The sequence below is a fragment of the Ranitomeya imitator genome, chromosome 4 (assembly GCF_032444005.1).
Source record: "Ranitomeya imitator isolate aRanImi1 chromosome 4, aRanImi1.pri, whole genome shotgun sequence".
NCBI lineage: Eukaryota > Metazoa > Chordata > Amphibia > Anura > Dendrobatidae > Ranitomeya > Ranitomeya imitator.
In genome coordinates this window covers 687,834,798-687,858,174 of record NC_091285.1, presented here as the reverse complement: position 1 = coordinate 687,858,174, position 23,377 = coordinate 687,834,798, and the positions used below count along the sequence as shown (strand labels likewise).

The 23,377-nt window shown below is 44.0% G+C and overlaps 1 protein-coding gene across 1 annotated transcript; it reads right to left on the bottom strand.

Annotated features, from left to right (window-relative positions):
* Positions 1-14,415: 14,415 nt before the first annotated feature.
* On the bottom strand, positions 14,416-18,074 carry LOC138674714 (vomeronasal type-2 receptor 26-like). Its single transcript, XM_069762531.1, has 3 exons — positions 17,880-18,074; positions 15,453-15,576; positions 14,416-15,371 (listed from the first exon to the last, which is right to left on the bottom strand). The coding sequence occupies exons 1-3, from the start codon at positions 18,072-18,074 to the stop codon at positions 14,440-14,442; spliced, it is 1,251 nt and encodes a 416-aa protein (XP_069618632.1). The 3' UTR covers positions 14,416-14,439.
* Between the last annotated feature and the right edge of the window lie 5,303 nt (positions 18,075-23,377).

Here is a 23,377-nt window from a genome sequence, read left to right as displayed (position 1 = left end):
CTGACACAGCAAACATTCTGGAATGCTGTAGATAAGCCACCGATGTATCCTAAAAGATGAGAAAAAGAGGTTAGATTATACTCACCCAGGTGCGGTCCCGGTCCGGTCCTATGGGTGTCGCGGTCCGTTCTGGCACCTCCCATCTTCATCAGATGACATCCTCTTCTTGTCTTCACGCTGTGGCTCCGGTGCAGGCGTACTTTGTCTGCCCTGTTGAGGGAAGAGCAAAGTACTGCAGGTGCTGGGCCTCTCTGACCTTTCCCGGCGCCTGCGCACTGCAGTACTTTGCTCTGCCTTCAACAGGGCAGACAAAGTGCGCCTGCGCTAGAGCCGCAGCGTGAAGACAAGAAGAGGACGTCATCGTAAGAAGATGGGAGGCCCCGGACCGGACCGCGACGCCTATCGTACCGGAACCGCCCCTGGGTGACTATAATCTAACCTCTTTTTCTCACCTTTCAGGATACATCGGTAGCTTATCTACAGCATTCCAGAATGCATTCCAGAATGCTGTAGATAAGCCCCTGATGCTGGTGGGCTTAGCTCACCTTCGATTTTGGGGTGACAGGTTCCCTTTAATGAAAAATATAAAAATCAAAAAATCAGTTAAAGTAGTGAATAATTTCTAGGCCTCACCACTTACTGTCACTAACACATGAAAATCATAGTAGACTTTTGTTTATGATGATTAGGATCAACATAAGGAATCCATTAAAAAGTGGCACCAGATCCATCAATGTCCACTGAAGTCAATGGACGGTCTTTCATTCTAATGGACACTTCTTTACACACAGGACCAGAGGTGTAAAATTAAGAATCTAAGTGCTAAATACTAAATTTTAAGCAAAGCCCCTGAATAGTCTGTCATTGTTTGCAATATTCAATCCGCAGTGGTGACAACCTGATCCAAGTGTTATCTTGATAGAGGACCCTTTTTGATCAGTCAGTCTCAGTGACACCTCCAATTTCAGGAACTTCAGAGATAAACTAGGGACATAGGGCAACTTAGGAAGCACTGCTTAATGGGTATGGCCACAATTGATACACGTCCATGAAAAAATGGTATTATTCAGTTGTCTATAATTTTATGGACACATTACGCAGGGTAAGGAGAACAGCCATTGATATTCTACTTTCGGACATGATGTTGCCTTAGGTTGAACATTCAGAAATGATTTAAAAATGTGCTTTCGGCATGTGCAAATGACTGTGTCCGAATGGGCAGTTGCCTTTCAATGATAATGATACAGGTTATCTGCGTTCCCTTCATTTGTAGCCCACTTGTTTCTGGATGTAACGGCAGTAGATGGGAGAGAAAACGAGGGAATTCATGGTTTCTGGAAAACTGAATGACTATGAGTAGATGCCTAACCTGAAGCTCCTGGGTATCAAAACAAAATCTCTAACACCCCCTGCCTATCAGTGTCATTTATAATCCTGGTGTCTTACAAAGCCAAATGAACATTTGGCTCCTTCAGGTGAAGCGATGGCCTGGGGACCACCACGGTGCAGGAAGACTACCATACACAAGATGAGGTGCAAACAACAAAGGGTAGATTTTTTGGAAGGCAAGGAATGACGTGGATGAGGAAGATGCAAACAGGCTATGCAATGGCAAAAGATAATTTACAAGAGTTATACTTTTTAGCTTGTCTGTAAAATAGCACGGTGCTCCAACTATTTCAGAATCAACATACGTCACACAAGTAAATGCAAACAATAAACAAATAATGATGCTACTCTACGTACAACCTCCCTGGTGTTTTGAATTCTGTTGTCAAGCTCCCTCCTGTGGTCATGAATGGTACTTCGGCTGGTTCTGTCCATGGGCTTCCTCTGGTGGCTGTGAGTGGGGCTGCGGCTTCTGAGTTTCCTTCCACAGGTGACGAGGTTAATTCGTTAGCTGACTGCTCTATTTAACTCCACTTAGATCATTGCTCCATGCCACCTGTCAATATTCCTGTATTGGTCTAGTTCACTCCTGGATCGTTCTTGTGACCTGTCTTCCCAGCAGAAGCTAAGTTCCTGCTTGTTTTTCTCTGGTTTGCTATTTTTCTGTCCAGCATGCTATTTTGATTTTTGTCTTGCTTGCTGGAAGCTCTGGGATGCAGAGGGAGCGCCTCCGCACCGTGAGTCGGTGCGGAGGGTCTTTTTGCGCCCTCTGCATGGTCTTTTTGTAGTTTTTTTGTGCTGACCGCAATCCCTAATCCTATCACACACACTAGAAATAGCTGTGGATTGCTCCTAACGCTCCCTATGCAACTCGACACAGCCTAAGGAACTAGCTAGCCCTAAAGATAGAAAAATAAAGCCTACCTTGCCTCAGAGAAATTCCCCAAAGGAAAAGGCAGCCCCCCACATATAATGACTGTGAGTAAAGATGAAAATTACAAATACAGAGATGAAATAGATTTAGCAAAGTGAGGCCCGACTTACTGAACAGACAGAGGATAGGAAAGGTAGCTTTGCGGTCAGCACAAAAAACTACAAAAAGACCACGCAGAGGGTGCAAAAAGACCCTCCGCACCGACTCACGGTGCGGAGGCGCTCCCTCTGCGTCCCAGAGCTTCCAGCAAGCAAGACAAAAATCAAAATAGCAAGCTGGACAGAAAAATAGCAAACCAGAGAAAAACAAGCAGGAACTTAGCTTCTGCTGGGAAGACAGGTCACAAGAACGATCCAGGAGTGAACTAGACCAATACAGGAACATTGACAGGTGGCATGGAGCAATGATCTAAGTGGAGTTAAATAGAGCAGTCAGCTAACGAATTAACCTCGTCACCTGTGGAAGGAAACTCAGAAGCCGCAGCCCCACTCACAACCACCAGAGGAAGCCCATGGACAGAACCAGCCGAAGTACCATTCATGACCACAGGAGGGAGCTTGACAACAGAATTCACAACACCGTGGCCTTTACTAAGCAGGCCACACGGCTCCCGTGTACTGACTACTGAAGCCTACACTAGGCCCTAACATGTGCATAAAACAGGAACAAACTCACGGTGATGTTGGGGACTCAGATCCAGTCCTGGAGGGCCCCCAACAGTCTAGTACGGTGGTGCTCACGGCTTTCTGCCAGCTCCTTGAAACGTGGTCTTCTCCTTGCTTCTGGGTCCTGGAGGTGCTCCTGGAAACTGTAAACCCTTTCTCAGTATCTTCGTGGCTTCTCAAACTCACACAGGACAGCCACTCTTGCTGCACCTGGAAAAGTCTGTCGAATTTCACAAGTCCACTCCGTTACAGGCTGTGGGTCCTCTCTTGCAGAACACAGCACAAAGTTCTCTCTGCAGCAGCTTCAGCCCACACAGGCTGTTCAGGCTCCACCCCTGCCATCTGGAAAGTCCAGCTAATTCACACAATCTATTGCAGGCGAGAGCAGAACATTCCATCACACCAGACAATGGGGTGCAGACTCTTAAAGTGACAGCATGTTCCTTACTGTCCATAACAGCACCACCCTCTTATACAGGCACAAGGGTCTAGCTAGGACTGTTACCAATGCCCCTTCGTGTAGGCACTGTAATGCCTTACATGAGTCTCACTCAAAATCTGATGATTTTTTGATTCAGGAAACAAAAAAGTAGAAGTTTCCATTAACAGAAACCAATTAGTTTTATACTGCATGTACTTATTAGCCTTATTTATGACAGAGGCATTTAAAAAAAAATGGAATTGGCGATAGTAAAATGAAAGATGGCACCAGATCACTGAAGGCCACCTATAGATAACTGCTGGCCAAATGATTGTTCGAACAATAGCTATCTCTCCTGACTCCTCTCCTGACATTCAGTTCAGCTAAATGCTCCTGTGTTCTCTAAGAAACTCTTCTGGTAGCAACTTATCTCTGTGGCAAACAAAAGATTCATCCTCTGCAATCCTTCTCTCTGTAAACATTGTCTGACAAGGGAGCATCTGGAGGACCAAATAACAAATACAAATTAACCTGTTGGCCGATCCCAACTATATGGGTGACATCGGCAGCCTGAATCTAACATGATGGGGGCCTCAGTAGAACTTTTCCTCTACTGAGCTCTGGTAATAGAATTCAGTGATTGTTTTGAACCAGATCCCTATCCACATCAATGTCAACATCGTATGTAGCGCTAATTAAACCTTTAATGATGTGAAACTTCGTGATGACATTGACTTGGATCTGAACAATGTCAATATGATGAAAGTAAACTGCAAGACATAGGATATAAAGAATTTCCATGAGCACGCCGCATCCAATTGTACTCCCAGTCAGACCCATATTTTCCACTAGGTATCGGAGTTGGGCAGGCACGATGCATTAATTAGTATTTGCATCTTTAAGACTCAAATGAACCTCCGCGTGTGCTAGCACTTTTGGGGTCAGTGGAACTCCACTCAACTCCCTGCCCAGACATGCATTGGCAGGCTCATGTTGCTCATGTTTCTTATGTTCCTCATGTTTTTCATGTTCCTCATGTTGCTCTTGGTGCTCATGTTGCTCATGTTTCTCATGTTGCTGGTGTTTCTCATGTTGCTCATGTTGCTCATGTTTCTTATGTTCCTCATGTTGCTGATGGTACTCATATTGCTCATATTTCTCATGTTGCTCATGTTCCTCGAGTTCCTCATGTTGCTCAATTTCCTCATGTTGCTGATGGTGCTCATGTTCCTCATATTGCTCATGTTCCTCGTGTTCCTCATGTTCCTCATGTTGCTCAATTTCCTCATGTTGCTGATGGAGCTCATGTTATAGCTGTGTGTCTTGACTTAAAGTAAGTCAGATTATGCGATCACCAGTGAAGCCAAATTGAGGGACTCGGCCCTCTCAATCACGAGCACTTGCAGAAAAGAAGTCCACACTGTTGTAAGCTTCAGCAATTATGTTTATTATCATGTGAGCAAGATTGTTATACCATTTACGGACAAATGTAGTTCCCATTGGAAATTCCCATCAGCTGTCCTCTGCTCACAAACATGTTCTGAGATTTTGTTAGCTATTATTATTATTATTTCATTAATTCCATGGTGCTGTACATGAGAAAGGGGTTACATACAGAGTTATAGATATCATTTACAGCAAACAAATTTACAATGACAGACCGGTACAGAGGGGAGAGAAAGAAGGTCGGGAGTGCAGCAGCTCTGGTGGTGGTGAGGCAGCAGCTCTGGTGGTGGTGAGGCAGCAGCTCTGGTGGTGGTGAGGCAGCAGCTCTGGTGGTGGTGAGGCAACAGCTCTGGTGGTGGTAAGGCAGCAGATATGATGGTGGTGAGGCAGCAGCTCTGGTGGTGGTGAGGCGGCAGCTCTGGTGGTGGTGAGGCAGCAGCTCTGGTGGTGGTGAGGCAACAGCTCTGGTGGTGGTAAGGCAGCAGATATGATGTTGGTGAGGCAGCAGCTCTGGTGGTGGTGAGGCGGCAGCTCTGGTGGTGGTGAGGCAACAGCTCTGGTGGTGGTAAGGCAGCAGATATGATGGTGGTGAGGCAGCAGCTCTGGTGGTGGTGAGGCGGCAGCTCTGGTGGTGGTGAGGCAGCAGCTCTGGTGGTGGTGAGGCAACAGCTCTGGTGGTGGTAAGGCAGCAGATATGATGGTGGTGAGGCAGCAGCTCTGGTGGTGGTGAGGCAACAGCTCTGGTGGTGGTAAGGCAGCAGATATGATGGTGGTGAGGCAGCAGCTCTGGTGGTGGTGAGGCGGCAGCTCTGGTGGTGGTGAGGCAGCAGCTCTGGTGGTGGTGAGGCAACAGCTCTGGTGGTGGTAAGGCAGCAGATATGATGTTGGTGAGGCAGCAGCTCTGGTGGTGGTGAGGCGGCAGCTCTGGTGGTGGTGAGGCAACAGCTCTGGTGGTGGTAAGGCAGCAGATATGATGGTGGTGAGGCAGCAGCTCTGGTGGTGGTGAGGCGGCAGCTCTGGTGGTGGTGAGGCAGCAGCTCTGGTGGTGGTGAGGCAACAGCTCTGGTGGTGGTAAGGCAGCAGATATGATGGTGGTGAGGCAGCAGCTCTGGTGGTGGTGAGGCGGCAGCTCTGGTGGTGGTGAGGCAGCAGCTCTGGTGGTGGTGAGGCGGCAGCTCTGGTGGTGGTGAGGCAGCAGCTCTGGTGGTGGTGAGGCAACAGCTCTGGTGGTGGTGAGGCAACAGCTCTGGTGGTGGTAAGGCAGCAGATATGATGGTGGTGAGGCAGCAGCTCTGGTGGTGGTGAGGCGGCAGCTCTGGTGGTGGTGAGGCAGCAGCTCTGGTGGTGGTGAGGCAACAGCTCTGGTGGTGGTAAGGCAGCAGATATGATGGTGGTGAGGCAGCAGCTCTGGTGGTGGTGAGGCAGCAGCTCTGGTGGTGGTGAGGCAGCAGCTCTGGTGGTGGTGAGGCAGCAGCTCTGGTGGTGGTGAGGCGGCAGCTCTGGTGGTGGTGAGACAGCAGAATGGTTATTGCAGGCTGTAGGCTTTCCTGAAGAAATGGGTTTTCAGGTTCCATCTGAAGGATCCGAGGGTGATGGATAATCGGACGTGTTGAGGTGTGGAATTCCAGAGGATGGGTGATATATTCGGGAGAAATCTTAGAGGTGCTTGTGTGAGGAATGAATAAGTGTGGTGGAGAGTAGGAGGTCTTGGGAGGATATTATATCTTTTATTATTATTATACATTTTTATAGCGCCATTTATTCCATGGCGCTTTACATGTGAATACGGGGCAAATATAGACAAATACATTAAACATGAGCAGATAACAAGGCACACGAGTACATAAGGAGGGAGGACCCTGCCCTCCTTATGTACTCCTTATATATCTTTCTTTGTATACTACCAATAACACAGTTTTCTCAAAACATTGCATATGAGATTGGAAAATATTAGATCAAATATGAAATTTTAAAGGGGTTGTCCGGTCTAAAATAAGGTACTCTGTGTGATTGCAGACAGACTTTTGACTCCCCTCCACGCACGCACCAATTGCTGCAAGGATTCGCTGGTTTCTGAACTGAAGCAGTGGCGATGTATGCCATATACATACACCCGAGCAGAGACCGTCTAGTGTGCACGGCCTTGCTCCATTACAAGTGCATTGAGCGAGACTGCACCCACTAGATGACCACTCTAACTGGATGGTCACACCCACTAGACAGTCACGCCCTTGCTCCATACACTTGTATGGAGCAAAACTGTACCCACTAGACTAGACTCAGCATAGAGTGAGGACACTATCTGTGGGTGAGTATAGAGAGTAAGGGCACAGTATAGGGATCAGCAAAGAGGATGAGGGCACTATATGGGGGCAACAGTATAGGGACTGAGGGCATAGTATGGGGAGGTCAGTATAGTGAGCTGGGTACAGTATTGGGATTCACTATTATTATTATTTATTATTATAGTGCCATTTATTCCATGGCGCTTTACATGTGAGGAGGGGTATACATAATAAAAACAAGTACAATAATCTTGAACAATACAAGTCACAACTGGTACAGGAGGAGTGAGGACCCTGCCCGCGAAGGCTCACAATCTACAATATCAGTATAGAGAGTGAATTCACAGTATGGGGGTAGAAATAGAGCACGAGGCACGGTATGGGGGCAGTATTGGTGGTGAGGGCACAGTATGGGGGGATTCAGTAAAGAGAGTGAGGGCACAATTTTGGGGAGGTCAGTATAAAGAGGGAGGGTACAGCTTGGTGGGAAGTCAGTATAGAATGTAAAAGCAAAATATGGAGTTCAGGATAGAGAATGAGAACACAACTATGGTGGCATCAGTATAGAGGATGAGGGCACAGTAGGGGGGATCAGTCTAGAGAGTGATGGTACAGTATTGAAGGTCGGTATAGAGAGTGAGGACACTATATGGAAATCAATATAAAGGAAGAGGGCACAGTATTGAGGAATCAGTATAGAAAGTGAACTTACTGAACAGGGAGAAACTATATTGCATAAGGGCACAATATGGTTGGACAGTATGTAGTGTGAGCGCCCAGATTGTGAAGGCAGTATATAGTGTGAGGAAACAATATAAGGGACAGTAAACACGGGAGGGACAGAATGAAAGCACAGTATGGGGAGGCTTAGGCTACTTTCACACTAGCATCGTACTCGGCCCGTCGCAGTACGTCGGGCCGACGTCCTGATGCTAGCAGTGAATGCGCCGCACAACGGGGGCAGTGGATGCATTTTTCCACCACATCCGCTGCCCCATTGTGAGGTGCTGGGAGGTGGAGGCGGAGATCCAGCCACGCATGCGCGGTCGGAAATGGCGGACCGTCGGCAACAAAAAATGTTACATGTAACGTTTTTTGCAGCCGACGGTCCGCCACAACACGGCGCCACCGTTGCACGGTTGTAACGCTAATGCAAGTCAATGGAGAAAAAACGCATCCTGCAAGCACTTTTGCAGGATGCGTTTTTTCTACAAAACGAAGCATAGCGACGTGCAGTGCACGACGCTAGTGTGAAAGTAGCCTTAGTGTGGAGACAGTGCACCATAGTGAGAAGGGGCGCAATATTGACAGGAAACAGCGTGTTCGTGATAAGTCCATGAATTATGGACAGTGTAGAATCCAAAATTTGTAAAGGAGGATGATGTGGTTGGTTATAATTCATAAGCGGCAAAATGAAGCACAAAGTACATGAGGGAGGACAACGTGAAGGCAATATTCTTTAGAAGAGAAAATTGTGGAGGCTATGTGTTATGAACAGGTAATTCAGAATCACAATGGACATAGAAGTACAGAGCACACAAAGTGACCTGACAATTACCAAAAACAAAGGACGAGCTCTGAGACGTGGGAACTCTGCTGACCGCAATCCCTAATCCTAACACACCACACTAGAGGTAGCCGTGGATTGCGCCTAACGCTCCCTATGCAACTCGGCACAGCCTGAGAAACTAACTAGCCCTGAAGATAGAAAAATAAGCCTACCTTGCCTCAGAGAAATTCCCCAAAGGAAAAGGCAGACCCCCACATATAATGACTGTGAGTAAGATGAAAATACAAACACAGAGATGAAATAGATTTAGCAAAGTGAGGCCCGACTTACTGAATAGACCGAGGATAGGAAAGATAGCTTTGCGGTCAACACAAAAACCTACAAACAACCACGCAGAGGGGCAAAAAGACCCTCCGCACCGACTAACGGTACGGAGGTGCTCCCTCTGCGTCACAGAGCTTCCAGCAAGCAAGAAAAACCAATATAGCAAGCTGGACAGAAAAAATAGCAAACAAAAACAACACAAGCAAAACTTAGCTTATGCAGGATAGACAGGCCACAGGAACGATCCAGGAGGAAGCAAGACCAATACTAGAACATTGACTGGAGGCCAGGATCAAAGCACCAGGTGGCGTTAAATAGAGCAGCACCTAACGACTTAACCTCATCACCTGAGGAAGGAAACTCAGAAGCCGCAGTACCACTCTCATCCACCAAAGGAAGCTCATAGACAGAACCAGCCAAAGTACCACTCTCGACCACAGGAGGGAGCTTGGCCACAGAATTCACAACAGCTATGTACCATGAGAAATAGTGAGGGGGTCACTATTTGTGCAGCACAGTGAGGGGCTACCATTTATTCAAAGGCACAGCGTAGACCTTATTTGGGGCACAGTATGTAGGATATTTTATTCACAGGGCATTGTAATACAACTGTAATTTTGTAAGCTGATTGAATGAGAAAAGATCTTGGCTTTACGGTACTTGGATAAAAGTTACAAATACAATGGGCAATCATGATTTTTGATTGACTGCAGGTGGTTATGTATATGTATTCCAGTACTGATAGTGTTCTGGTGCTGTTTTCATCTGCTGATTGTGGTTCTAGTGATGTATTCATGTACTGATGGTGGTTCTGGTGCTGTTTTCATCTACTGATTGTGGTTCTAGTGATGTATTCATGTACTGATGGTGGCTCTGGTGCTGTATTCATGTCAAATGTTGTCAGATGAATAAGTATTTCATTAAGGTCAACAAACACCTTAGACAGCTGTCAGCCGAACAATATTTTGACCGATTAGCCAGCAGCTAACTGCCAAATTCTTCCAAACACAGAAGCGCTCGTATACTAATGCCAGAAGCCTCGCCAACAAAATGGACCAATTACAATTAATGTTGTTGGAGCATAATTGTGACATGGTGGGGATATCTGAAACATGGCTGGATGAGAGCCATGACTGGGCTGTTAACTTGCAGGGTTATAGTCTGTTCAGAAATGACCGAACGGATAAGCGAGGGGGAGATGTGTGTCTATATGTAAAATCATCCTTAAAACCCATCCTGCGTGATAATATAGGTGAATTTAATGAAAATGTAGAATCCCTGTGGGTGGAGATATGGGGAGGGGGAAAAAATAATAAATTACTGATAGGGGTTTGGTATAAGTCTCCAAAAATAATGGAAGCAACGGAGAATATCCTCATAAAGCAAATAGATGAAGCTGCAACTCAAGGGGAAGTCATTATTATGGGGGACTTCAACTACCTTGAAATAGATTGGGGAACAGAAATCTGCAGTTCCAGCAAAGGTAATCGGTTTTTGACAACTATGAGAGACAATTACCTTTCACAACTGGTTCAGGACCCAACAAGAAGGGGGGCACTGCTAGACCTAATATTAACCAACAGGCCATACCGCATATCAAACATAAGGGTTGGGGGTCACTTGGGGAATAGTGATCACAAAATAATAAGTTTTCGTGTATCCTTTAATAAGATGTGTAATAGAGGGGTTACAAGGACACTAAATTCAGGAGGGCAAATTTCCAACGGATGAGAGAGGATCTTGGTGCAATTAACTGGGACGATATCCTGAGACACAAAAATAAACAAAGAAAATGGGAAACGTTTATTAGCATCCTGGATAGGACCTGTGCACAGTATATACCGTATGGGAATAAACATACTAGGAATAGGAGAAAACCAGGGTGGATTTGATTTAAATCTAACTGATTTAAATCACGATTTAAATCACTAGTCAGTAAGGCTTGATTTAAATCAGTGATTTAAATCAAAGTTTCTACCTAACTGAATTTGACTCCGCAGAGGTCCCAGCCTCTTCTTCACGGCAAAAATGTTACAACATGAACAGAGTTGAGAAAAAGACCTTAATCCTATTGTTCTATAAACCTATGAATACAGAATCAACCCTTTCAGTGCCAAGTCCAAGAAGTTAGACAATATGTTTCTGATTGTTTGGAGTGGAATAGATCTGCACAACACAAGAAGAATGTGAATCTAAGTGTGAGGAGGAGGAAGGGCAAGCAGACAAGAAAATGAAAGTGAAACTTTGAGCACAATACTGCAGCATAGCCACAGACAGACAAGTCTGGATCTGTTTGTGTGTACGATCTGAGGTTTATTACATTCTTTCCTTATAATGGCAGCAGGCCGTAAAAGAGACCCAGTTTGGGAATATTTTAATGAAGCTCCTTCGCCTATCGGTAAGGCAGGCATGCGTGCAAAATGCAAACGATGCAACAAAGAGATGCAAGGCCTGGTGGCGCGAATGAGGCAACATCATGAGAAGTGCGGTGATGAAGATGAGTCATGCCGTGAAGAAGAGGCTGGGACCTCTGCGGAATCAAATTCAGTTTTGAGAACTGCGTAAGTAAAGTGAGCGTCTGTGATAATATAGGAGAGAAACTGCCCACTAATCCTACAGAAACCTCTGGAAGAGCATGGCATTGTGAATGTTACACATATACAGCCTTTATTCTACTGAGTTAAACAACTCAGCTTTATCTCATGATGGAAGAACCTTTGGATGGTAAAATATTTTCCTCAAAAAGCAGTTTATTGAAAAAAATCCGATTTAAATAAAAAAAATCCGATTTAAATAAAAAAAATCCGATTTAAATAAAAAAAATCCGATTTTTTTGATTTTTTTTTAAAAATCATTGATTTTTATCCACCCTGGAGAAAACCAATATGGATAAATAGAGCTGTAAGGGGCGCAATAAGTGACAAAAAAGAAAGCATTTAGAGAATTAAAGGAAGTAGGTAGTGATGAGGCATTAAATAAATACAGAAAATTAAATAAATTCTGTAAAAAAGCAAATCAAGGCAGCAAAGATTGAGACAGAGAGACTCATTGCCAGAGAGAGTAAAAATAATCCCAAAATATTCTTTAACTACATAAATAGTAAGAAACTAAAAAATGATAGTGTTGGCCCCCTTAAAAATAGTCTGGGTGAGATGGTGGATGAGGATGAGGAAAAAGCCAATATGCTAAATGACTTTTTTTCATCAGTATTTACACAAGAAAATCCCATGGCAGACAAAATGTCTAGTGATAGAAATTCCCCGTGAAATGTCACCTGCTTAACCCAGCAGGAAGTGCGGCGGCGTCTAAAAATCACTAAAATTGACAAATCTCTGGGCCCGGATGGGATACACCCTCGAGTACTGCAGGAATTAAGTACAGTCATTGATAGACCATTATTTTTAATCTTTAAAGACTCCATAATAACAGGGTCTGTGCCACAGGACTGGCGTATAGCAAATGTGGTGCCAATATTCAAAAAGGGAACAAAAACTGAACTGGGAAACTATAGGCCAGTAAGCTTAACCTCTACTGTGGGTAAAATCCTGGAGGGCATTCTAAGGGACGCTATACTGGAGTATCTGAAGAGGAATAACCTCATGACCCAGTATCAGCACGGGTTTACTAGGGACCGTTCATGTCAGACTAATTTGATCAGTTTCTATGAAGAGGTAAGTTCTAGATTGGACCAAGGGAACCCAGTGGACGTAGTGTATATGGACTTTTCAAAAGCTTTTGATACGGTGCCACACAAAAGGTTGATACATAAAATGAGAATAATGGGGATAGGGGAAAATATGTGCAAGTGGGTTGAGAGCTGGCTCAGGGATAGGAAACAAAGGGTGGTTATTAATGGAGCACACTCGGACTGGGTAGCGGTTAGCAGTGGGGTAACACAGGGGTCAGTATTGGGCCCTCTTCTTTTTAACATATTTATTAATGACCTTGTAGGGGGCATTCAGAGCAGAATTTCAATATTTGCAGGTGACACTAAACTCTGCAGGGTAATCAATACAGAGGAGGACAATTTTATATTACAGGATGATTTATGTAAACTAGAAGCTTGGGCTGATAAATGGCAAATGAGCTTTAATGGGGATAAATGTAAGGTCATGCACTTGGGTAGAAGTAATAAGATGTATAACTATGCGCTTAATTCTAAAACTCTGGGCAAAACCGTCAATGAAAAAGACCTGGGTGTATGGGTGGATGACAAACTTAAATTCAGTGGCCAGTGTCAGGCAGCTGCTACAAAGGCAAATAAAATAATGGGATGCATTAAAAGAGGCATAGATGCTCATGAGGAGAACATAATTTTACCTCTATACAAGTCATTAGTTCGACCACACTTAGAATACTGTGCACAGTTCTGGTCTCTGGTGTATAAGAAAGACATAGCTGAACTGGAGCGGGTGCAGAGAAGAGCGACCAAGGTTATTAGAAGACTGGGGGGTCTGCAATACCAAGATAGGTTATTACACTTGGGGCTATTTAGTTTGGAAAAATGAAGACTAAGGGGTGATCTTATGTTAATGTATAAATATATGAGGGGACAGTACAAAGACCTTTCTGATGATCTTTTTAATCATAGACCTGAAACAGGGACAAGGGGGCATCCTCTGCGGTTGGAGGAAAAAAGGTTTAAGCATAATAACAGACGCGGATTCTTTACTGTAAGAGCAGTGAGACTATGGAACTCTCTGCTGTATGTTGTTGTAATGAGGGATTCATTACTTAAATTTAAGAGGGGACTGGATACGTTTCTGGAAAAGTATAATGTTACAGGGTATATACACTAGATTCCTAGATAGGGCGTTGATCCAGGGAACTAGTCTGATTGCCGTATGTGGAGTCGGGAAGGAATTTTTTCCCTAAGGTGGAGCTTACTCTTTGCCACATGGGTTTTTTGCCTTCCTTTGGATCAACATGTTAGGGCTTGTTAGGTTAGGCTATGGGGTGAACTAGATGGACTTAAAGTCTTCCTTCAACCTTAATAACTATGCTACTATGTTACTTCTGTGCGCTCTGTGAGAGCCACTGTCAGGCATCTTTAGCAGCAGCTTATCTATTACAGAAAAAAAATATCTGTATTTTAAACCTTAGCAATCTGGATCCTTATCTCTTCTGATAATAATCATTAGTCTAGGGTCTCCATTCACATAAGACTCTTAGCCAAACCCATCAATATGGGCTTATTCATATGATGTTAGTCCAATGTGTATTGAGGCCTTAATTACCATCCAACGGGTATAAGCACTTTTATTCTGACATTCTAGAAGGGGTGTGATAATTTTAAGCGCCAAATGCAATGGCGCTGTTCACAGTGTATAGAATAAGTAAGATAACCACACTTTTAGACACATTTGTATTAGAATCACTCAGTTTTAGATGATTTTTTTGTATGTTTTTAAGCAATGTTTAGTAACGTTTGATGGTATAAGTGAAGTGATCACATATGGCTCAGGTCAAGGATAAAACTCGGATGTCCTACTTTGGTCAAACACGTTTCTAATCAGATTTTGCCTCACATTCAAATGAGGTCGAAACCATATGATGAAACATTTGGGTAAAAATATACAAACAACTATGGCCCAACTGGAGGAAAGGATGGCGAAGATTTCCATGGCCACTGTGTACTTCCCGCGGGAACTGAGAGTTGCTGGAATGAAGGAAATCCAGACACAAAGGAAGGCCAACATGCTAAATGTAATGTACTTTGCCTCATTGAAACTGTCAGGAAGTCTTCTAGCTAAAAAGGCCACAATGAAGCTGACAGTGGCCAAAAGACCCAAATACCCCAACATAACCCAAAATGCAAAAGGAGACCCCTCATTACAGTTAAGAACGATAATGCTAGAAGGAGTCTGGGTGTCATACTCGGGAAATGGAGGAGAGGAAGAAAGCCAAGTCACACAGACAGATATCTGGAGGAGAACACAAATCACAATAACAGAGTAGGACAACTTTCCCCCAGTCCATCGTCGCAATCTAGTCCCAGGCTTGGTGGCCTTGAAAGCAATTACCACTGTTATAGTTTTGGCCAAGACACAAGAGATGCAGAAAGTAAAAGCCAAGCCAAATGCTACTTGTCGCAGCATGCACTTCTCAGGATGTGGATATCCAATGAAAGCTAATGAACTGAGGAAGCAGAAAAACAAGGCAACGAGGAGAAGACAACTAAGGGACCAGTTATTGGCTCGGACGATCGGTGTTGTGTTGTAACTAATAAAGATGCCTAGAGCTCCAATGGGGGTGATAGATGAAACAATAGACAGGGCTGCCAAGCTGATACCCATGGCTTCATCATAGGAGAGAAATTCAACGGTTCTTGGTAAGCACAAGTCCTGCTGGGTATTCGGCCAAGTATCCCAAGAGCATTTTTGGCACTCCACAGCATCTAGACAAGAACATGGGGGTCAAATTGTTTGTAAATTCAACATATAGGATACATGATACCTTATGACTGTATGTATGGTACCTGTGACATTTGCAATCTCTCCTTTTGGGCACTGGACACATTTGAAGCAGCATGCTGGCTTTTCTGGAATTGTTGCCTTTCTGGTTCCTAAAGGACAACTTGGACTGCATGTTGATTGAGGAGTCTAAATATAAGAATTCACCATATGGACATTGACACATTGAAAACTGGAGAACAATATATTAAAGACTCATTAAACACAACAGGCAGGTGCCCAGGACGCCATTTAAGTTGGGAAACCAAATTTAGGGACTAAATTAACTCTAAAATTTGCCATACAATTCAGATAACTGTCTACCTAAAACCTATAGAGAAAATGTAGAAAGAGAAGCTGCAGGAGCCAGTAGACTCTATTACAACTGTAAAGCAGCGGCTTTTTGTGTCCGTGCAGCAATGAGTCAGTGACCCAAGAAATTTCAACTTATTTTCAAACTTACAAAATAAATCCAGAACTTTTATTCTCCGGTTCTCAGCCAGAGCGTCCGTAGCAGTCCCTTGCCATGGGCGACTACTAGTGATGTGCGAATATACTTGTTACTCGAGATTTCCCGAGCATGCTCGGGTGACCTCCAAGTATTTTTAAGTGCTTGGAGATTTAGTTTTCATCGCCGCAGTTGAATGATTTACAGTTACTGGAGCGCCCCCAGACACAGGGCCACGAATCCTCGATACCGGACCCCTCAGTCTCTGTATTGGGGTCGTCACGGTGGCTAGACCCGGTCCGTGACCCTGCTAAGGGTCGCCCAATGAAAGGTGATGGTGTGATGCGTGGTGCAAGACGCGATGAATAACAAGGACACAGGGTTGCAGTCTCTTTACCTCTTTACTGAAGGCTTTGGGATCTGCAATCCAGAGCACTGCTAACAGGGCTGGCTGAGACCGGCTGGTCCGAAGGCACATCCAGAGTTTCCTTTGCAGGTGGAAATCAGTGCCTACCCACTAGCGCCTGTGTGTTGTAGTCCTTCCCTGCTGAGCACCACGGGATAGTCCTCACAACTGTTGTGTCTGTGTTCGTTGTTCTTTCTTTTTCTCTTCATCCCCCAGATGATATGGTTAGGACGCACCCGTATGACGGGTAGGCCTGGAGTTATTCTGGGACCCTAGAGACGCCCCTCTCCCACAGTTGCCTCCCTTGTCTGCTTAGGTGATTTAGGTGACACAGCCAACCTATAATTAACTGTCCTGCCGTGTTGAAGTAATGCGTAAAGTCTCTTACTTTCTCGGTGCTCCGGCCACCGCTATGCGCCTCAGAAGGATGTTGCCTTGGTGTCACGGCACGACTCCTACTGGCTCTATCTCCTTTACACTGTGATCCCGCTTCTCACTTCTCCACAATCAACTTCGCTTCGTGTCCTTTCTTAGAATACCGCCGCAAGGTAGTGCAGGCGCGGCTCCGTAACGATCTGTTCTCTTTCTAGACCGCTGTCAGGATCCCACCCATGACAGGTCCTCTCCCGAACTCTCCCGGGCTCTTTCTGTCTAACTTCCTGTCCAACTCCCAGTTTTACCAGAGTGTGAAGAGTGGCCTACTAGATAGAACCACTCCCCCTGGTGGCCAGAGTGTGAAGTGTCATGTGTGTTGTTGATACCTGGTCAGAACTCCTTTAGTGCCATCAGACGTACCATCACTCCCCTTAGTGGCAGAGTGTCATACTGCAACGACCAGATCTCTGGGGCGCTGCACTACTACCCAGCATAAGTGCATGTGGGGGTTGCCTGGTTGCTAGGGAATCCCCCCACATGTAATCAAGCTGGCTAACAGATGTAAATCATTCAGCTGCCTCAATGAAAACAAAATCTCTGAGCACTTACAAATACTCGGAGGTCACCCGAGCGTCCTCGAAAAATCTTGAGTAACGAGTATATTCGCTCATCTCTAGCGACTACACCACTGTATCCTTCGTGGGTGCATCAATACCTTTGTCTTCTTTGGCCTGAGTTCAGACTCACACAAACCTGTCTGAAAATAGCTTCCTGAACTTATAAAGTTTAATTGGGTTTTGTGGACAAGACCTGGAGTGGAGGGAGAGATCCGTCCCACTACCATCCTGCAGATCTCTCCAAAAACCAAAAAGGCCATGTCGGGTTTTCCTAAATCTGACTTGGTCAAATAGTTTTATCAAATCCACTCTCTCCTTTATTTTGAATTGGAACCACATGCATGGCTGTAATTACAATGCTCTCCAGCAGGTTCAATATGCTTCTATGCACATCCTGGGGGACACATAATGACCCTCATATATGATTCCCCTCACTGCCTCACACAACGTAATGGCATGATGGACACGTGATGATGCATTGAAACTGCGTTACGGGGACCAGGCTGGTAGTCATGCCGAGGGTCTTTTGTATTTCCACAACTTGGCACTCTGCTACATAAACATCTTGTCCAGTCTGAGTAATGTGTGTGCATTGCCAGTCACTCACTTGTGAAATCAAGTTTTCCTCAGATTGCTGCATTCCAGAGTTCTTCAGCACCACACAATGAAGGTCCAAGTTCAAGTTCATTTTTAATAAAACAGCTTTACTGTGCCCGTCCGGTTTTATCACAGACATGGCACCGTAATCTTCATACTTCAAGGACATTCCTTTCCCTGAACTGTCCCTGGTCCTTCCTGCCATTTATCGCTCCCATACTGTATCCTCCCTGAGTAGCCATGCTAGCTTCTTCCTGATGCTCCCCGTCCACTTTCCCCACCTTAGGCAAAACTAATGGATGTCACTGCCAATCCTTGTCAGACCGTAGGTCTTGGATGTTCCGGGATTTATCATTTAACCCAGCTGCTCTCTCTCTCTCATGCTGCGCTGATCCTCTCCACCTCTTGTCTCATACCTCCCATAGGGCCTGGACTCTTGAGCTTCTCCTCACAGACTCGTTCCTCTCACAACTTGGCAGCTATGCTCAACTCTTCTGACTGATTACCTCAGGGAAACACTCTGCCCCTGCCCCCTTTCTCAACTGACACTACTCTGACTGAAACCAGTTCTGACCCTAACTCAATCTAATATCCTACTCTACAGTCCCCCCCATTGTTCTAACTCCTAAATAACCCTTCATTAATACTAAACCTTACTCTATCACTATATCTCCCTATCTCTATCCCTAACCCATAAATATATATACGAGTATATATAACTTACTCAGTACATATACATAAGCACACTGTCTCTCCACTTGCCAAATCTCCCACATCCTCGTCCCAATCTACTTGCATGTGGAATTAAACCAGTGCAGAATATAATGTCCTACCTCTGTATTCCATATAATATCTGCAATGTTAATTTTCATTCGATTTTCTTTAGACAATCTGGAATCATAACTTCCCACTATCTTCTGCTCCATGGAACCAGTCGGGCTTGGCTGCCAGTTTACAATGTGGTAGAGGGCTGGAGGATCCCCTCTATCGTCAAAAAATATTTGAGTTTTGTCTTTAGTCTCAAAATCTACAGTTTTAATATAATGAAGAAGCTGAAGAAATACAAAGGATTAATACATTTATTTTCTAATTCATCAATTGCAACATTTTTAAAGCCTGAGATCATCTTCTCTTCGAGGAAGTACCAGAGAGAAGAGCTCATGCAAATGTTGTCTACTGCGAGCACTCTACATTACGAGAGGATTACCTGACCTATTCTCCATCCCACTGAGTCAGAAGTCTCTGCTGGAGTCTCTAATGCTTACACATATCCTGGAGGCACAACTTGAATCTGCTATATGCCAATGGAAAATGTCTGAAAGCCCCCTTACACATTAGACTAATGTTGGCTGAGCCTCCTGATATCAACATGTTTGTCTGACAGTCTAATGTGTATGGGTGCCCCCGACAGATGATTGATGGTGGAGTTAAGCATCCAGCATATCTGATTTTGGGACCGATGATATTTAAGTTCTCAAAAGATATGCTGCGGCCAAAGATGTTTGGCAACATCTCTCTCATGGAAAACACAGGAATTTCTGGCTCTCCTGGGTATCGGAGAGCTGGGTGACATAGATGCCGTAACATTGTTCGGCCATTATCTATAAGATGTCTTCCACTTACTATGTGGCATGTAATGTAAAATATTGCTGTCTACTTATTTTATGCAAATCCTTTTATGTCTCCCCACATACCAAAGATTGGGTTTAACTGTTATTTATCTACCTTCTAGAATGACAAGACACCATTGTGAGAACTCATCGGTGCTCATCTGCTCGAGCTCAGAAATCGTTAGAAGTCACAAACATAAATATGAAACTTCTTTACCTGCCAAGGATGTAAGGATGAGATGTTGGCACAAGTACCATTAAGGAAAGGTCCCTTTCCTGGTTTACATTGTAGCAAGTTATGTATAGCCCATGCAAAGGCATAAACTGCTGTGTAGACATTAAATGTTATGCTAAGGTCCACGCTAGCCATGGCACTTTCTAATTTTTCATCCCCGATACATTCATTGATGGTATGGTTGAGCATGTCATCAGCTTTAGTATAGATATTGGTCCACTTGCAAGAAAATGTCTTCTCCCAAAACTCAAGTAAAAAGTGATCACTAGGAAACTTTGAGGGGTGTAAATTGTTTAGATGTTCTTCAAATCCGTCCATCTGCCCCCAGTGAATAGCAAAACCTATACTACCCATCAAGACTGGTTGGAACTTTTCTTTTTTGAGAAGGATAGAAGTTGACCATGCTTCGCTGGCTATCCAGATTTTCCCAGTTATGTTTTCTCTGACGAACTCTTCCACCACAGGCATGAAATCAGCATCTGCAGACAAGACTAGCACCACCTTGGCTGATGAGTTTTTGATTACATTAATGATATGTGGAGCACCACTGTTGGGTTGTCCAGTCATGATATTCTCAATGAAGGCCACACAAGCTCCAGCTTCGACTATTTCTTGCTTTACTATCTGAATACCAATTTGACCATAATCATTATCGGAAGCCAGTAACCCGACCCATGTCCAACCAAAGTACAAGATTAGCTCAGCTAGACCTCTAGTTTGGAACATGTCACTTGGTACTGTGCGGAAAAATGAGGGGAACAAGTTCCGATTGCTGAGGAGCGGACTGGTAGCAAAATAACTTATCTGTAGATGAAAGGAACAAAAACAAATGTATTAACAAATACAATGTAGCCTTCTCATACTTGTGGGCCATCAGGATTTTGTTTTGTCCTGTTTGGATCAATATAGTGGCCATAGTGATTGCTTAACCAGAAATATTCATCATATGGAATAAACAAATCTATACAGTTGGACAATGGAAAAATGTGACCTGACAAATCTTGATTCTTGTTACATGTAGGCTGTCATGTGGCCCTTTCAGTATGTGTGAGTCAACTCAAGCAAGTTCAGATAAAATCTTAGAGGTGAAAAGCTTATAGTAGCTTAAATACAACATGTGGTGAGGAAAGGGGATATGTGGACTTAGGTACATGTGGTGAGGAAAGGAGGACAAGGACTTATTTAGGCTAGGAAGAATAATTCTGAGGGATAAACTACTCCTCAATAAAGTATGACAATGTTCACCTACCTGCGGATACCTGTATAAACTCAATATGTCAGCCATGAGGATTGAGCATGTAGACCCAGAATCACCAACAATCCCAGCCAGTGTTCCTTCACCACAATTATAATTTGGGACACTTGGTTCCCGTCCCGATAACATCCACAAGGTGCCTTCTGCTGCTCTTCTCACAACTGTACAAGTGTCATAAATTTGGAATCCCAGAGTGATATTGGGAAAAAGATCTGGATTTTTATTGATCTCCTCCACTGTGAATATAAAGGCCTGCATGATCTGGTAGGATCGAGCTTCAAGTCTAATGGAGTAAAATGTAGAAGGTTGTAAGTTATTTTTTGCATATATCTGTATTATCTGTATCTACATTCTTTATATCCCTCTGGATATATGGATATATGGATACACATGATGAGAGCATTATACTGCCTCTGTACAAATCCCTAGTTAGACCGCACATGGAGTACTGTGTCCAGTTTTGGGCACCGGTGCTCAGGAAGGATATAATGGAACTAGAGAGAGTACAAAGGAGGGCAACAAAATTAATAAAGGGGATGGGAGAACTACAATACCCAGATAGATTAGCGAAATTAGGATTATTTAATCTAGAAAAAAGGCGACTGAGGGGCGATCTAATAACCATGTATAAGTATATAAGGGGACAATACAAATATCTCGCTGAGGATCTGTTTATACCAAGGAAGGTGACGGGCACAAGGGGGCATTCTTTGCGTCTGGAGGATAGAAGGTTTTTCCACCAACATAGAAGAGGATTCTTTACTGTTAGGGCAGTGAGAATCTGGAATTGCTTGCCTGAGGAGGTGGTGATGGCGAACTCAGTCGAGGGGTTCAAGAGAGGCCTGGATGTCTTCCTGGAGCAGAACAATATTGTATCATACAATTATTAGGTTCTGTAGAAGGACGTAGATCTGGGGATTTATTATGATGAAATATAGGCTGAACTGGATGGACAAATGTCTTTTTTCGGCCTTACTAACTATGATAGATCTACCATGCACATTTCCTTTTCTAAAACACTCTAGCATGGCACTATAAGTATTGATTTGAGGGTATGACCAGGACTAGTTTAGTCATCATGATCAGTGGAACAAATTAGGATTTTAACAGAAAAAGGCTTATTTATATACTGTCACAATTCATCTTTCCATTTGAAATTTGGGAAAAGTATCACTCACTCCTGTCTGATTATATTCACCCCTTCAAGCATCTCTCCCTAGATATTTCTCAAGTAAGTAACATTCTTTCTCTTACACAACATTAATATTATGATTGGATCCCAGAATAGATAAGCAGATCAATCCCTGGACGATCGAGTTTGAATAGAATGGAGAAGAGGAGGGAATGGGGAAGGAGACCTACTGTCTCCTTCCCCATAATCCTCTAGAATGTAATCCCGCAAGGGCAGGGTCCTCGCCCCTCTGTACCAGTCTGTCATTGTTAGTTTGTTTACTGTAAGTGATAATTGTATTTTGATGTAACCCCTTCTCATGTACAGCACCATGGAATTAATGGTGCTATATAAATAAGTAAATAATAATAATAATAATAATAATAATAATAAAATAGAATTTCCTGAAATTCATAGTTTTGTGCAAATTCAAACATTTTCAGATTCAATTTGCAGCTTGTAAAAAATACCCAGATCCAAGTAGTATAGTTTCTCCTTGCGGCAAGTGACATGTCAAGCATGTCGAGATGAGGAGACTTTCAAGCCGCAATGCTCCTCTGGGAAATATGAACTCTAGTTAGCAGTAGCCCGAAACACACTGTTTGCAAATTGAGATTCTGGTTTGGCTTTAATCCTAAGTCATGTGACAAGGCTCGTTAAAGGGTCAACATTGACTTCTAGGATTGCTACTTCCTAATGGTGGCACTAGAGTTCTAGTCCTCTTCCTCCCTAAAGAGATAATTTTGCATATTTCCCAGAGGAGCATTGCGGCTTTAAGTCTCCTCATCTCGACATGCTTGACATGTCACTCTCCGCAAGTAGAAACGATATCCCTTGGATCCCTATCAGACACCTCTCACACAGCCAAACCAGATCTCACACTTTGCGCTGACGAGGGGCAGTACCCCGAAACACAGTGTCTGCAAATTGATGTTCTTGTTTTGTCTTTTATCCTAAGTCATGTAGTCATGTGACAAGGCTCATTAAAGGTTGACATTGACTTGTAGGATTGCTACTTCCTTTAGGTGGAACTAGAGTTCTAGTCCTATAATGCTCTGAAGAGACAAATTGCAAAAAATACCCATAAACTTGTCCGGCATTGTTTCCCACACTGCTGAAGCCACACAGAGAAGGCTAATGTCTTTTTCAATTATGACCTGTAGCTATGATATCTAGCTGATTATCACACCTTGTACAGTGGTGGTCAGTATGTGGACCATCGCAGATCACCAGTTCC

Bases quoted from the DNA above. Each gene is read 5' to 3' on its own strand.
- LOC138674714 (XM_069762531.1), bottom strand. From the start codon at position 18,074: ATGGCAGGAAGGACCAGGGACAGTTCAGGGAAAGGAATGTCCTTGAAG. The intron at 15,577-17,879 runs GTGAGTGACTGG...TCTTATATTTAG, and splicing joins AGGAAAACTTGATTTCACAA to ACTCCTCAATCAACATGCAG. The intron at 15,372-15,452 runs GTACCATACATA...GTTCTTGTCTAG, and splicing joins AGAGATTGCAAATGTCACAG to ATGCTGTGGAGTGCCAAAAA.